General features: G+C 41.6%; 1 protein-coding gene across 5 annotated transcripts in view; it reads right to left on the reverse strand.

Annotated features, from left to right (window-relative positions):
- Nucleotides 1-14,975, reverse strand: part of dock4b (dedicator of cytokinesis 4b) — a 176,926-nt gene that overhangs the window by 79,951 nt on the left and 82,000 nt on the right. For all 5 annotated transcript variants that reach the window (XM_016664126.1, XM_007578639.2, XM_016664134.1 and 2 more), the window contains one exon: nt 1,786-1,869. In XM_016664126.1, the coding sequence (XP_016519612.1) occupies nt 1,786-1,869 (84 nt within the window). The remainder of the gene's footprint in view (nt 1-1,785; nt 1,870-14,975) is intronic.

Raw genomic sequence — 14,975 nt, forward strand, 5'->3', positions numbered from 1 at the left:
AGCTAGTTTTTCTTTTTTTTTTTTTTTTTTTTTTTTTTTTTTTACAAAGGTTTATGAATTCACTGACCACAAGAAGTTAGCAAAGAAAGCGGAACTGAAGAGGCAAATCAAAAATCAATAGCTGAGGTGGTACATTATCAAACTGAAGCCAGCAGCCAGTAAAGACACTCTGGTAGCGGGTGTGTTTAGAAGTGTCAATAGTATCAACATGAGGCAGAGCCATTAGTCTGTCTCCTCTGCTGTCACCAGTTCCCCCCTCCCGTCTCTTTGCTGCTGGCAGGATTTTGATTTAGTTCCTCCCTTCTGGGCCGAGCATTCAGCTGGCTCTGCTATTGTCTACTTCCTCTGGGTCCCTTACCACAATATCACATCCCTCTGACTGGCAAGATGCATGACTGCCTGTCTGTTTGGCTGTGCGCATGTTTTTTTTTCTTCTTTTTTTTTTGTTTCTTTTTTTTTTCCGATCTCCAAAAAGGAAGTGAGAGACGAGCTCCGGAAGAGACCGAAGTGACTGAAAGGTTTGTGCACGGCCGGTTATTTGTGGTAAAAGCGTGCGTAAAGAACGCTCGCCCTGCGGCGAAACGATTTCGGATTGTTCGGAAACTCGCAAAAGTCACAGGGGTCGGGGCAGAAAGCGAAGCTCGCGCAAGAGGAGAACCGTCGACAACGGGAGGGTTTTAGAAGAGAAGCGGGCAGAGGAGAAAAACAGATGCAGGATGCTGGGGGGAAAAGAAAAAGAAAAAAAAAGCCAAATGAAGCCAGCAGAAATCTCTGCAGGCGTTCGTCGTGCAGGGGATGCTGCTCACTTTTTCTTCTTCTTCTTCGCAGATATTGTATCTTATTATTTCTCTGCAAAAGAATCTGGAACTTTTTCATCATTTTGTCACCAGCAAAAATAAATAAAGAAGCAAGCACGATGCTGCCACCACTCTGAACTTTAATTACTAATTAGTTGGCATCTGACAGTCATTAGTTGATCTGGATTTAACTTGAGGTCATCAATAAATGAACACCTCATCTTTTCAAGTTTTATTATTGAAAACTTTTAAGCAATCTGTCATTTTCCTTCCGCTTTGCAATTATATGCTGCTTCTCATAAAAGCCCAGTGAAGCGCATTAAAGTTTGTGGTTGTAACGTGACAAAGTCTGAGAAGGTTGAGATGTGAAAGAAGATGTAAAGTCTGTTAGTACATCAGTCGATGTTTTCCCCCAGAAAACTCGCTAAGCCCGGCGGCTGGGCGCTACGGCAACCAATTCCATCCAACGTCCAGTCGTGTTTTCGAGTTAAAAAATATTTAAAGTTGACAGGAAATTTTTAAATATCACTTGATGATTATGTGTTATTGAAAGATTATTATCTGAACACCAACTATAAAGTCTTAAAAAATGCAAACAAACAAACAAAAAAAACTTAAAAAAAGCAATGCTTAGCCTGGTGGCCCGCCAGGCTTACAATACACTGGGGGAAATGCTGTCTGTCAATAAAAGGTCAATTTCAAGATCTCTACTTTATAAATCCTAACTTGAAATCTATGCACTCTTTCTATATATTTAGTCGCATTATTTGTGGGAGATTTAACAGGGGAAATCACAGAAAGAGGTGCCATCACATCCTTAACATATTTTGCCAACGAGAAGCAGAAGTGATCTGCGCGTTTTTACTGCTCCGCTCAAGCGGAAGCAAATGGTTTCATTACATCCAGTGTTGTGTTTCACTTCGTTTCTCCTTTCCCTTCTTTCATTCTGAGAAAACGGGCTCTTTGTGTGTCGCCGTGTGCAGCGTACCTTCACATTTCTCCAGGATCTGCACAGTGTCTCCGATTTCCAGGGGGAGGCCGTGCTGGACGGTCCCTCGGAAGCTGGCCAGCACTGGAAAACAAGGATTCAAAACACAGACGTGAGCCGGTTTTCATTCCGGGATTGGAAAAGCAAAGCTGGAAAGAAAAAAAACAAACAAACAAACTAAGAAAAACTAGAACTAAATATGTAAACCAGGAGGCGTAAGGAGCAAGACGCAATCAAAATCCTAAATTTCTGCTCAAACTCGAAACAATAACAAAATAATTATTGAAATATTTTATAAGTTGGGAATAAGGAGTCTTGTCCAAGAATAAACTGATCACATTTGACAATTAGTGCTACTATATATGGACAGTTACAGTACGAAACGAGTCATTCATAATCATGTGGGAGTTACAAATCTTTTTGTGTCATGAAAGTTTTTGAAAAAGCCCGTTTTTGACTCAATAATTCAATCTGCTACCAAGTATTAAAATAAAAATCAGCAAATGATTTTTCCAAGGCTACAAATGTAACCTGAAAAGACAGACTGGTTGCTGGTATCAAGGTCTACCAAGGATTTAAAAAGCTATGGCCTCAAAACTGAGAAAAGGTTCCATCATGCTGGTTATAGGACGTGCGGCAAAGGTCATGGGGTCGGGACTCGAACCTGTGACGGCCAGGACGAGGACTGAGGCTTTACCACTGCCCCCCCGCAGCGATCCCAAATTTATACACCGACGGCAAGTGGAAAAGTTATCTACAAAAATAGGCAGCAGAGGATGACGGGTGGATCGAGATGCAAAATCTGAAGTGTCACTGAAAGATCAATCGTTCAAAGCTGCGTTAGTCAGCAGTATTTGCCCGTATATCACAGGACCTCGGCGCTCATACGAACCCATCAGCACATTAACTTGACTCCACGCAGGCAGCAAATTCACACAAGTGCCCCATTCAAAGGGCAATGTACGCTGGCACACACATGGATACACAGGAAGCCATTCACACGTGGACACACACATGCGGCAGAAGTGCGATCCGAGTTAGAAATGCACAAGAGTTCCCACTGTGCGGCGGGGGGGAGATCTTGCCTCGGCTCTAAAGATAAAGAGAATTTCACGTCGTCGTCTCGCAGCGCTCAAACGTCGAACTGGAACGCCGCATGATGGGAGAGTCGGTGAATCCTTCAGTTCAATATTAGTATTTATTGAATGATTATGGATTACAGCTTATGAAAATCTAAAATTCATTTTCAGAAACTTTTTTTCAAGCTTTGAATATTACACAAGAACAACAACAAGAAAACATGTTCACTGGAGTGTTGTCTAGTTCAACAATCTGTCTGTGGGTGAACTGCATGAACTCATGGGAAGCTATTCAACACTCTTCAAGTTGTGGTCATCTCTGTTACTTCTGCACCTTTTTTCTTTCTGAACGTTGTCCTTCCTCTCAACTTTCTATTAAAGTGTTTGCAGACATAAAACATGTGTAGCAATGACTTTTTGTAGTTAAGGAGGGTGTCACGGACTGACTGCTGCACCAACATATCAATCTTCTCTGCGACTGTGTGATGGCAAACGTAAAAATTATTTCATTAAAATTTGATTTTCCACTGCTATTATAGTTTAAGAAACTGAATTTAGAGATTTCTTTGGCTGTAACCCACAAGCATAAAAAAAAGAACAGAAATATAGTCTTGAAATATTTCTGTAAATTGAACAGTAAAGACTGATAAGAGTAAGTACATTTAAATTGAACGTTACGTCTACATTGGGCAAAATTCTCTGTCTCTTTTCTGCCCTGATGGAGTCGCTCCTCCTGCTCGTCACTCATTCATCCCAGATTCTCAGGAAACCGATCCAGATGTGAGAACAAGTCGTGTATTTTGATGCTCATGTTGCATCTGTAGTTCGGTAAGTTGGCCTGATTGAACAAAACCAACGTGATTTTTGGATCCGACACGTCAAAATTACAATAAAAACAGTTGGGAAAACCCCAGACAATTTTTTTGGTTGTCGACCAATAATTTTTTTGAGTTGACTTACTGAAATTAAGATTTTAAAAAAATTCTAAGTCAGTGGGGTAACTCCTGTACATCTCAGGACAACAGCCTCATGCTTCTCCCGGCTGTAATCCATAAATGTCTCTGCATCTTTCGCAGCCCGTGTTGAAGCATCACCAGCTCCTTGTTATCCCCGGATTTGCAGAAACAATCTCTAAAAATGGGTTTGCGCACATCTGACTTTGTAATTCGCTCCAAGACAAGCACACCACACATCCAAGGAAACAAGCCTGTTGCTTTTTTTGTTTTTTTTTCTGCTGTAATTTATTCAAAGCCCCGTCACCCACACATTTACATGAGGACAAGTCACGGCAGAACACAGAACACATCTGCCCGATGCAAGAGTCCTCCGAGTTGCTCCCTCAGCCTCACCAGGCTCAATTATTCAGTTTCGACTCTCTAATTCTTTTTTTTTTCCTGCTGCGAAGTGAAAGCTTAGCTCTTCTCAATCCGCGAGCCAGCTGCTATCTGTCTGTTATTCCCCAGCTGCCTGTCATCAGTCCAACTGTCTTTTAGTTAACTAGGCTGACTGACCACCAAATTGTGGATCCAGAACAGTGAGAAGGTGTTTGATCTCAAGGGAGCTTTTTTTTTCTTCTTCTTCCCTTTTTTGTTGCTCAGTTTGTGCAGAATGATGCCAGAGCACAAACACAAACAGTGAGACGGATACCATTCATGGCTGTCTGACCACACAATAGCTGCAGAGTTGGGGGCGGCGAGGGGGGGGAGGACAGTGCAATGGAAGACTAACCAAACAGAAGTGTATGTGATCACAGAAACATCACATCACAGTGGTGGGGGATCACTGAGGCATGAGTGCAGCAAAGCAAACCAAAACAGACCTGCTTACGCTAAAAAGAAAAAAAAAAAAATGCAACACGGACGTAAAAAAAGAATAAATAACGCGTCCGTTGAACTGACTGGACTGCCGTCGCTTTCCAGTCCAGATGGCTCACGATGACCGCCGCGAGGATAACCGTTATCTGCCCTGACACACAACAACACGCGCTCTGATGCTACCCGACGCCGGTCCAGTGGACAGCGGTGACGGCACACCGTCGGTCCAAAAGCTGAACATTGCGGGAAGTCGGCGGCAGCCTGGAAGAGCCATGTGCTCATGAATAAGCAAAGCAATTGCAGAGCGTGAGCCTGTCAAGTTTGGCTACAGAGGGAAAAGGTCACGAGTGAGAAGCAAGAGAATAGTAATACTAGATATGGGACCTGCGATAGAGTCTCCGGTGAGGAGCTCGGTGGCTTGATGCTAATGCGGTGCGTCGATGGGTCCTTTAATGTACTTATCACCTTCATAACAGCTGAGGCCAGTGCTTTGAAAATCCGAGCTCCTATAAAAGTGATAATCCAGAAATTACTCTGAAGTACATTTTTTTAAATCTATTTTCCATTTCTCCATTGTTGGCTAAATCCTATCAACGTGAGAGGTTAATGGTAGCTCTTAAATGGGTTTTCCACCAATACTGATCTAAATTCTATGAAAAAAAAAGAAAAAAGAAAATGAAATGAAATGAAATTTCGTAACTAAATTTGGTGACTGAGATCAGCATGCATTTGTGATGTTTTTACATGTTCATGATGTAAAGCACTTTAAACTGCGTTGTTGCTGAAATGTGCCACACAATTAAACTTGATGGATTGACATGTCTGAGTGGCTTTAAGTTGAGTTTTTAATCAGCTGTGATCAATGCATTTTCAAACATATTTCAAGCTTTATCTTACAAATGACTGCCAGCAGAGTTTTGTTGCAAAAGCTTGCTACACATGAATAAAACTTAGACTTGGAGTGTGATGGGGCCATGCTAACAAATGAACGTGCTTTGAAGCAAACCACTGCTTGTTTTTAATGTCACTCAGACGCCTTTTCCACAAGTACTTTGAGATTCAGCAAAAAAAGCTGGTGCAAAGAAAGAAAAGGCTAAGTAACAGCTAAGCGGCGTGTAATTATTTAAGAATCTATTAGCAAAGATCACTTGGACTAATCCAGGAGGAGAAATCATTATCTGCAGCCTTGATGCACACATCAGAAGAAGCACAGCTGCATTGATTCAAAGCAATCGTTCCTTTAACTCCCCGACTGTGGCACGTCTGACTGCGAGGTCAGAGGCTACATTTCGACCACTTTAGAGCTCGCGGTAATCTGTCAGGATTATACGCGGAGATCTGTTTGCCATTTCCCATTTGTGTTCTGATGACTAAGTCGAGATCCCTTCAGAAGGGCCCGACTGCTCCGGATTAGGTCTGCGCGTGTTTTAGGAGCCGAGGCCCGTCAAACGGCGTTACGTCCGGTTTGCCCGTCACCGCGTCTAAGCTGCTTACAGAGACACAGCGCCACAAGCTCCGGGCGGGAAGGAACACCAAAGCTTTCCTTGAACGTTTGAAGACAGACCAAACTTCGCATGAGTCAGCCGATCAAAGCGTTAAGTTTTGGTGCTTTACGACTGGAGCGAAGGGAGAAAAAAAAAAAAGGATGAATTTGCTGATTTGAGAGTCTACAGCTTTTACTCGTGTTACATAATACATCACATGGACAATTTTACACTACGCATGCCTCAATTTTCCTTTTTAGCCTAATAAGCCTAACCCTTTACTGTCTATGACTGATCCCACAATGATCCACATGCATAATCCACTCCCACATGTTAATTATACACCATTTATGCCATTAATATGCTAATTTGACAACAACGAAACCGGTGCGACTCCAGTGGCCTGTGTTGGTGCCAAATGCAGAGACCATGAATATTTAATAGGTGTGTGAGAATGTTGTGCGTGAATTGTGAATTACATATATGCAAGGACCTTAGCAGACACAAAAACGGGTTAATAAATTGATTAAAAGGTGGAGAAAAGGCCTGATCTAATCTTAGCCCACCAAGTTAGAAAGAAGTCTAGTCACCGTTTTGAGATGCAACTGCGCTAAAAATATTGTTTGCTTCGTACACGACGTCATGTTTGTCTATTTTTTGTGTTATGCTCTCTATGTTTCCTATTATGATCTGGAAAAAAGTCTCAGCTTTACTTAGTGACTCTCTTTAGGGTAGTTGTCCAAAAACGTAGCCATATCTCGAGGTGAGACAAACGGAGACGGAGTGCCGTCTCAACTCCAAGTCAGAATAACAAAAGCATTTTTTTCCCCTGATCTAAATGGTGCCGTTCTGGTGCCGACAGCTGGCAGATCAATGCGGGTTTCTTCTGAATTTTTAGTTAGATTTTTAGAAAGTCCAATTAGGCCATAAAAACAATTCCTTTGGGCGTTAGAAACTTTAACGTTCTTGATGGATTTTAGGTTTTAAATACTTTCCTTTAATGATTATTGTTAGTAAGCGGTTTACAAGTGTAGCGCTTTTGCTGGTGGTCCTTTTGGTGAATAGATGTTAGATCATGATACATACATTTCATTCAGCTGACTACATCTTTAACTGATTTTTTTTTTCCTATAGTCTTTTATTGAAGTGTCAATTTTAGAGTTGGATTGGAGTAACTTTTAAATAGTGACAAATTTATAGACATCTTTGATTCTTTGTTCAGCAATCCATGTTTGTTGATTGTGTTTGAGGATAAACTTAAACAGCGTTGTACCTCTTTTCTCCCTCATATTCTGCTCAATCTCCCATCTGGTACACTGATTAAAAACATAAAAATTGGCAACAACCTCCTGTGCCAAAACCAAAAGTGCATATTTTTTATTATTTCAGCAATGCGACTGAAACATTCCTACTCAGACCAAAGCTAGCTCAGTTATGTTTCGTTGACGCCAAGTTTCGCGCAGAGCGATCTCCGGCTCAGAGGCTTCAGGCATCCCCTGTTTCTATGTGGTGGAGGGAAAAGCAGCTGCTTAATGTCCTGCATGTGTTCACAGCCAGAGACTTCTAAAGACGGGCGGGAAGAAAAAAAAAAATCCAAAACACAGAGAAGCAAAGTCAATGCAGGCCTGACAGCTGAAGAGGTGTACCTGACAGCTTTGGTGTGAGCGAGGGAGAGATCAGGCAAACATGTGCGTGTGTGTGTGTAATTCCTCCGGTCGAGCTTCGGAATGACGGGAAGGAAATCACGCATTTCAAGAGGGGAACAACCTGCCGAGGTCAGCAGGAGGGGAAAGAGCGCGTGCCGCCCGCTTAAAAGCAGCAAAGGCCTGCCGACTCAAACCGGTGCTCGAGTTGGCAGACGGTCACGCACAAACTGACGAAAAAAAAAAGAAAAAGCACACACACACACACACGCACGCACACGCAGACAGACGCAGAGGTCTGATAGGCAGCTCGGACAAAAACCAGGGCAGGCGGAATCACCGAGGAGGAACGGCTTTCATTTAGCCCTCTCCATTGCCGGCCGCCAGCTTCCTCTTTCTGCCATTGTGTGCCGGCAGATAGCAAGCCCGGCCACCGTCACAAAACCTGCTCCGCGACAACAATAAACCTTTCGCTTAAATCGCGCCGCAGGAGCAGGCGGCTTTCACAGCCGGACCGTGTGGGGAATGTTATTACTCCTGTTGGAATGACTGCATGACTGAAAGTGCAGCTCAGGGCTCGGCGACGTGACGGCACAGCCTCTGCAACAAACAGAAAATCTGTTGGATTAAATGACACTAGAAGCATGTCGCACCAGCATGTAGAAGCAAAGTAGTCCTATCCATCTTTTTTTGTTATATACATGCATATATATTGTCAAAATACAACTGTACACTTCAATGTATTTTATATTAAAAAAAATCTGAAAATTTCAGGATGTATCCATTTGTAAATCAGTACAATCCCTCTGAAAGTTAAGTCTTAAAGCCTTCAACAAGTTTCTGCCGGGATATTTGGCTCCACTCATCTTCATCAACTCCAACCAGCAGAACCTGCAGAAAAGAAGCTTCCTCACAGCACGATGCTGCCACCGCGTTTCACAGTAGTACCGGTGTGGTTCGGGGTGCCTTGTTAATTTTACAACAAGTTCCATTTCTTTTTATCTGACCACAGCATCCTCTCTTCCTGTGTGCGCCATTTGGCTCGTAGCAAACAGAAATTACGATTCCTTGTAGCGTTTCGTCTTGACATATTTCTAGAAGAGTTGTCTTGTTAACCGATTCTCCCATCTCTCGTGTTGCTCTCCAACTTCCTCTGGAGTTAACACAACTCTAATGTCATTCGTTCAAAGTAGTACTCTTGTTACCTTGCTATTCATTTTACTGGACAGACACTTTGTCCATTGAAACGTGATGATTTTCAAAACTTGCGATTTTTGTTTTCTAACCTAACCCTTCTGGAATGACACAAAGGTGTTTCTGAAAGTAATTGTACGCAAATGCTCTATTCAGGAGCATCGTAGTAATCTCTCTACAACATGAAATGTGGACAAAGTCCAAGGTTTATGAACTCTGTCTGCTTTCTTAGCTTAAAAATCCTGCAAAAGTGTCTGGTCAGATTTGATGCAAACTCAAAGAAAGGCAAACCACTCCCCCACAAAAAAAAACAAAAAAAAACGTTAGTTGGAGTCATCACCTACTAAAAGAGACACAGGTTTCCGCAAATCGTCAGGTACACAAAGACAAAGAACCACCGCAGGCTGTCCTACTGGCCAGCTTAGGCACAAAATATCATAAATGACACAGATTGGGCNAAAAAAAAAAAAAAAAAAACGTTAGTTGGAGTCATCACCTACTAAAAGAGAGAGGTTTCCGCAAATTGTCAGGTACACAGAGACAAAGAACCACCGCAGGCTGTCCTACTGGCCAGCTTAGGCACAAAATATCATAAATGACACAGATTGGGCGGGAATATAGGTCAGAGCACTAAAACCTCACCTCATTCCCTGGTATTAATCTGTCTGAGGGTTTTGTGTGCAGATGTGCACGCGTGTGTGAGGCTTCTAAGCTAGGTGAGAGCACACATTAGATAACTCACAGATGCCAAAGGTGAGATGAGATAATTATGATAATCTTCTCAAGAGGGCTTACCTCCCCCTGAATAAATGGGCAATCCCATCCTTTTTACAAGTTGGAGTTGGGTAGTAATAATTTTTAATTAGTATGCTGCAGAAATAGCGAGAAATTCTTCTAATTTTCTAAAATTAAAAAAAAAAAAATCTATGAAACCTCACAAATAGCTAGCAAGTCCGTCAGAAGGCCCTGCTGTGTCGGGTTGGACGGGAGTCAAACCAGGTCAGATTTCACCTGAACTCAACCCTGAAGACAGAGAAGCAATAAATTTCTACCTCCGTTTGAGGAAGTTGCAGCTAAATGTTTGTTGCTGGAGTCCCGCTCTGCACATTTCCTCAATAAACATTCTCTTTATGGAGATTATTGCAACATTTTATCCTTTCCAACCCACTCAGACGCACACAACTACGTTGCAAGCTGTTGCACAACTTACAGTAGAATAGAATAGAAAAAAAAAATTCTGTTGGGCTATTTTTGTTGCAGTTTGTACGTCACAATTTCTTTGGAAAATCCAAATTGGCAACATCAGAAACAGCGATTAGCTAACTGTGGCAACTTCTTGGAGAGGTGACATGAAAAACAGCCGCCAAGCAAAAATACTACACGAGTTTAAAGATGTTAAAAAGTATCTACAAAAGGAACTCTTTGTAGAGAGGTTGTTTTGCTGATGGGACCACGCACAGCACTGTGTGTATTGGCACATTAGTGTTGGTTATGTGTTTGTTTTTTTTTTACAAACAGAGTCAAGGTTTCCTGTGAAGTATATTTATAATCTGAGGAAAATGTCTCAAATCAGCCACAGAAATCACATTGGTGCACCGCTAATAAGATGAGAACAATGTGAGGAAGTCTAACCATCATTAATGATTTATACCGCCCAAACTCATTGAACACAACAGGCATTTTCTATCCTCCACTCCCTCACGCTGTTGATTTTCAGCAGATAAGCTCAAGCAACCTTGTGGAGAGAAGGCAAAGAAATGCAAATATATGCAGGGAGGAGCAGGTAATTTAAGCTTGTTAGTGCGGCTGATGGGGAAAACGGCTCAAACCAAGAGATTTTAGGAAACAAAGATGTTGCCGAGAACGGTTGACGGGGTCGTGAAAGGGCCACAGATGGATAATAGAAAGCCTGCCAGCAGATGTGAGCGTCAGGCGGGCTGAGAAACATCTGCCTCTCCTCCCTCAGGTGCAACCGTTAGAACTGGGAGTGTCGCACGAAACTGCATCGGTTTGTAACTTTCTGAGTGTGCTGCACCCTCCACTTCCTTCCTTTGCTATCGTCTACCGCCGAAGCATTCCCTCCCCACTCTCTTTCGAGGGAGGAGGCGGCGCGGCTGACCTCCATCTGCATTTCAGGCACTCTTGAATCCAATTATGACAAATTATGTAGTTTTGCTGCGGCAGAAACAGAACATGAACACAGAAACTTGAAACTAGAAAAAAAAAAAGAAAAAAAAGCATGCAGCCTTTAACAATACACATCACAGTCTGCAGCTTTTGTGGACCTCTTTAAACTTTCAGGCGCATTCTTAGTCAAAAGCTGATGAATGTGGCCCATTTGATTGCGTGCTTTCATTCGGCAGCAGAATGAAAAGGGCCTTGAAGTCACATTATGCTGACGTACCGGTACAAGCAAACAACCATCAAGGACGAGGAGGCAGAAAAAGAAACACAATAACCCGCTTGATTTTTTTTGTTTAATCCCATTGTGTTCCAGCAGTTCAAATAGTAGTCCAAATTCAAGTTCATCAGGATAAGTGATGAAACAAACTAATTTTCTTGTTTTATTTACCATTCCTGTTTCAAGGAAATATGGAGCAAAAGCATTAATAACGGGAAAGTAAGCACTTTCTGAAGAGGGTAAATCAAATATACATGATTTAGAGCAAGACTTTGCCATATATGCAGATCAGGTGTGATTTGTCGGGGTACTTATCTGTAATGCACTTTGTGCTTCAATTTCAAAGTGCTACATGATAAATGAACTTGAGATTCTAAAACTCTGTTTGACAGAGAAAGAAAAAAAACTGGAAACAACTTCATTTAGAGCAGACAGTAACCTAGCTTTAGCTTCGCTGGCAAGCTAACTGTAAGCTATTTGTGGTTTTCTCTGTTTGCTGCTTTTATTACCACCAATGTGACCAGGTGAATGGTTTAAAAGATTTGGAAGTTTCTTGTATTCTTCCTTCCTGCTCTGCCTAACACAAACATCCAGGTAATCAAACCTGATGTACACGGGTTTTTATCTGGGAAAGCTAACTGTACCATAGTCACACTTGATTGAACAAGTCAACAGAAACTTCAACAGAAAAAAAAAAAAAAAAGATGGAGCCGTTTTAGATGTAGTGCCTCAAGATCGTCTTACAGAGCTAAAATATACCCTTGTTTTATTAAAGTTATGCTCCAGCAAATCCAAACCTACAACAACCTATAATTAGTTTCTGAATACACTAAGACGCAGTGAGTTACTGAAAAAAAAAACAAAAAAAAACTCTAATTTGCCTTTGGTTTTCATGAAGTATTTCTAAAATGAACTCAATTGAATTTAGTGGAACAGCAGTCAGGTAGACCTCGAGAATTTAGCATTTATAAGAAGGAAAGAAGGCACGGCCTCGAGATAAAAGTCAATCAATCTGGGTTTATGAGGGAAACTGGTGCAAACAATGTTGACTGGAGGTTCTTAAACTTTGATAAAATTGAGTAAGGAATTGAACTTTTTTTTGTTGATCCGAAGGTCTTCAAATAAAATTGTGCCAAATGATAGTTTTAATTTAGGTTAAACAGTTTGCAGCTTCAAAGTAGGGTGACCTTAAACTTTGGTTACCCAATGCAAATATCTGTAATTTCAATCAAAGGTCTTAGGTTGAAGGACAAAAATCATAATTCATGAGCTAAGTCTGTAGTTCGGTTTGTTGCTCTCTAAACCAAAGACAATATATGACCATTATGATATATTTAGAGAAAAGATAACCAAGATATCTTTTAATTTTTGAGCCCTTTTACCTCCTTCTCCTCTTGCTCTTAAAAAAAAAGCAATAGCAGATTGTCAGACTGAAGTAAAGCTGTCGACGCTTTTTCAATTCAATGACAGTATGCTGATTCGGATTTTATTCTGTGCCCGTCAAGAGGGGGACATCGCCTATGTCCACAATCACTTCTGAGATTTGAGCTGAGCAGGGAGGCGGAAAGAGAGTACAAGACAGAGAGGATGTATTAAGGCTGCAAAAAGGCACGGGTGACAAATAAAGCGAGAGAACTGGAGGAAGAGAGAGGTTGAAAGCCAGTAACTGAAAAACAGAAGCACAGCAGATCAAAGCAAAGGGAGGAAGGCAGAAGAAATAAGTAGCTGTCAGGTTTTTGTGTCTTTCTCGCTACACTTTGTGTGCCTCCTGTGCAGTGTGTCAGCCTGAGAGGAGAGGAGATAGTCCCTGTCAGCCGTACAGAATGTTCATGCTGACCGTGGGGGCCAGCGGGGGAAGAGATGAGGGATAAAACGAGTCCAAATCAATCACGGAGAAGCAACAGACGGAGACAGGGTCATAAGGAAGGAGAGATATAAAAGGATTAGGGTTCATTTTTAAAAAGAGAATCAGATTTTAACCTTTCTAAAGTGGATAGTCACTTGAGGAGAAATAGAAAAGACACAACAATTTGACTTTTGAACTTGAAGCTAAGATATCACCAACCGTACAAGATTATGCGAATGAGCCTGACAGGTTTAGTGCCTGTTATTGCGCTTGGCCTCACCGAGCCAATACTTTGTAGCAACAGCAGCCCAGGAAAACATGCATTTCTAAAACTGATGCTGAATATTTCAATGACTATATCAACAGCCATTAATCCCAACTTCTTCTTTTTCTTCGTTTCACTTCAAATAAACTACATATGCTATGCCGAATCACTTTAGCTAATAAAACATGAACATGAAAGCCTTTTTTTCCTGAGTTAACTGCTCAATATATTTCAGTCTGAACCCACTTTCACTATTCTAAAAGGTTAGTTTGAAACACCTGTGTATTTTCTGTGCACATATCCTCTGGACTAGTGCTGAAAAATTTACACCTGTGCTCTCTAAATTAGTAATGTAAACCATGAATCATTCTTACATTTTGATTTTTAAAAAATTATTTTTAACCCTGGAGAAGTTTTTGCTCCGGGCAGCTCAGTTCTCATTTACACACAGCAGGAAATGGAGCATTAATGCCCTGCCATCATGACTTGGTAGTCTCAACTCATGAGACAGATGGTGCTTCTTCTCATTAGAAGCCACAACTCCCTAAAAACTCCTGCATATAGCCAACGTATATCGTTTAAGCACAACGGCTTGCATGAGAAAAGTGTAGTGCTACTTATACAACAGTTCCGGGAAAAGTTGTACAGGACATTACACCTAACTTGATATTCTAAATGTGAGATATCTCAGCTACTGCACTGTCACAGTGCACAACCGACAGAGCTTTTAATAGGACAAAAGCCAAAACACAAGCTCTCAGAAAAGTCAGATGAAAAGCCTTTTTGCCTGCTCAGTGTTCCAAGCCAAAACGAAAGGTAATTTTATCTTTGTTGTGTGGTAGTAAAAAGGACAGTAATGCATTTACAGTCTTTACGCTCCAGCTATGCTAAAGAAGGTCAGCGAGGAAATGAAAACAGATGTTGCTTCCTTATTTCGGTGAAGTGGCACAGAGTGATTTTTAGAAAAGTTTCACATACCAAGTCACTGTTTCGCCAATGCGCATGTGCCCACAGCATGCAGTGTGATATCTCAGAGTGTCAAAGTGCGCTTAATGCCCGAGGCATCAAAAAGGTCAGTCATCAAAGGTCTACGCTGCAGATAGTGTTGACATATTTCCTGTGGGGGTATATAGTGCTTCTGCAAGGCCAAACTCAAGGCAGGCAAACATACAGAACTAAAACATACATGTGGCATAAAGGGGTAGTGGCTGCACAAACAAAGGAGGGGTTGGCAGTGGATCAAATGGTCGATACAGAGTTCAAAGTTGACTACTTAGAGAATGCTACCACTAATAGACTACCAGAAAAGAGGCTAATACAGAAGTTTTAAGGCATGATATGAAAAAAGTGAAATGCCTATACTCAGTTGCTCATCTTAGCCCTACTTTAATACCCACCCTGCGTCGTACCTTTAAGCTAGCAGAGAAAAGAAAATAGGGATATGTTTTACTTTCATGTTGCATT

Source organism: Poecilia formosa, unplaced genomic scaffold (assembly GCF_000485575.1).
Source record: "Poecilia formosa unplaced genomic scaffold, Poecilia_formosa-5.1.2 Scaffold9, whole genome shotgun sequence".
Classification (NCBI taxonomy): Eukaryota; Metazoa; Chordata; class Actinopteri; order Cyprinodontiformes; family Poeciliidae; genus Poecilia; species Poecilia formosa.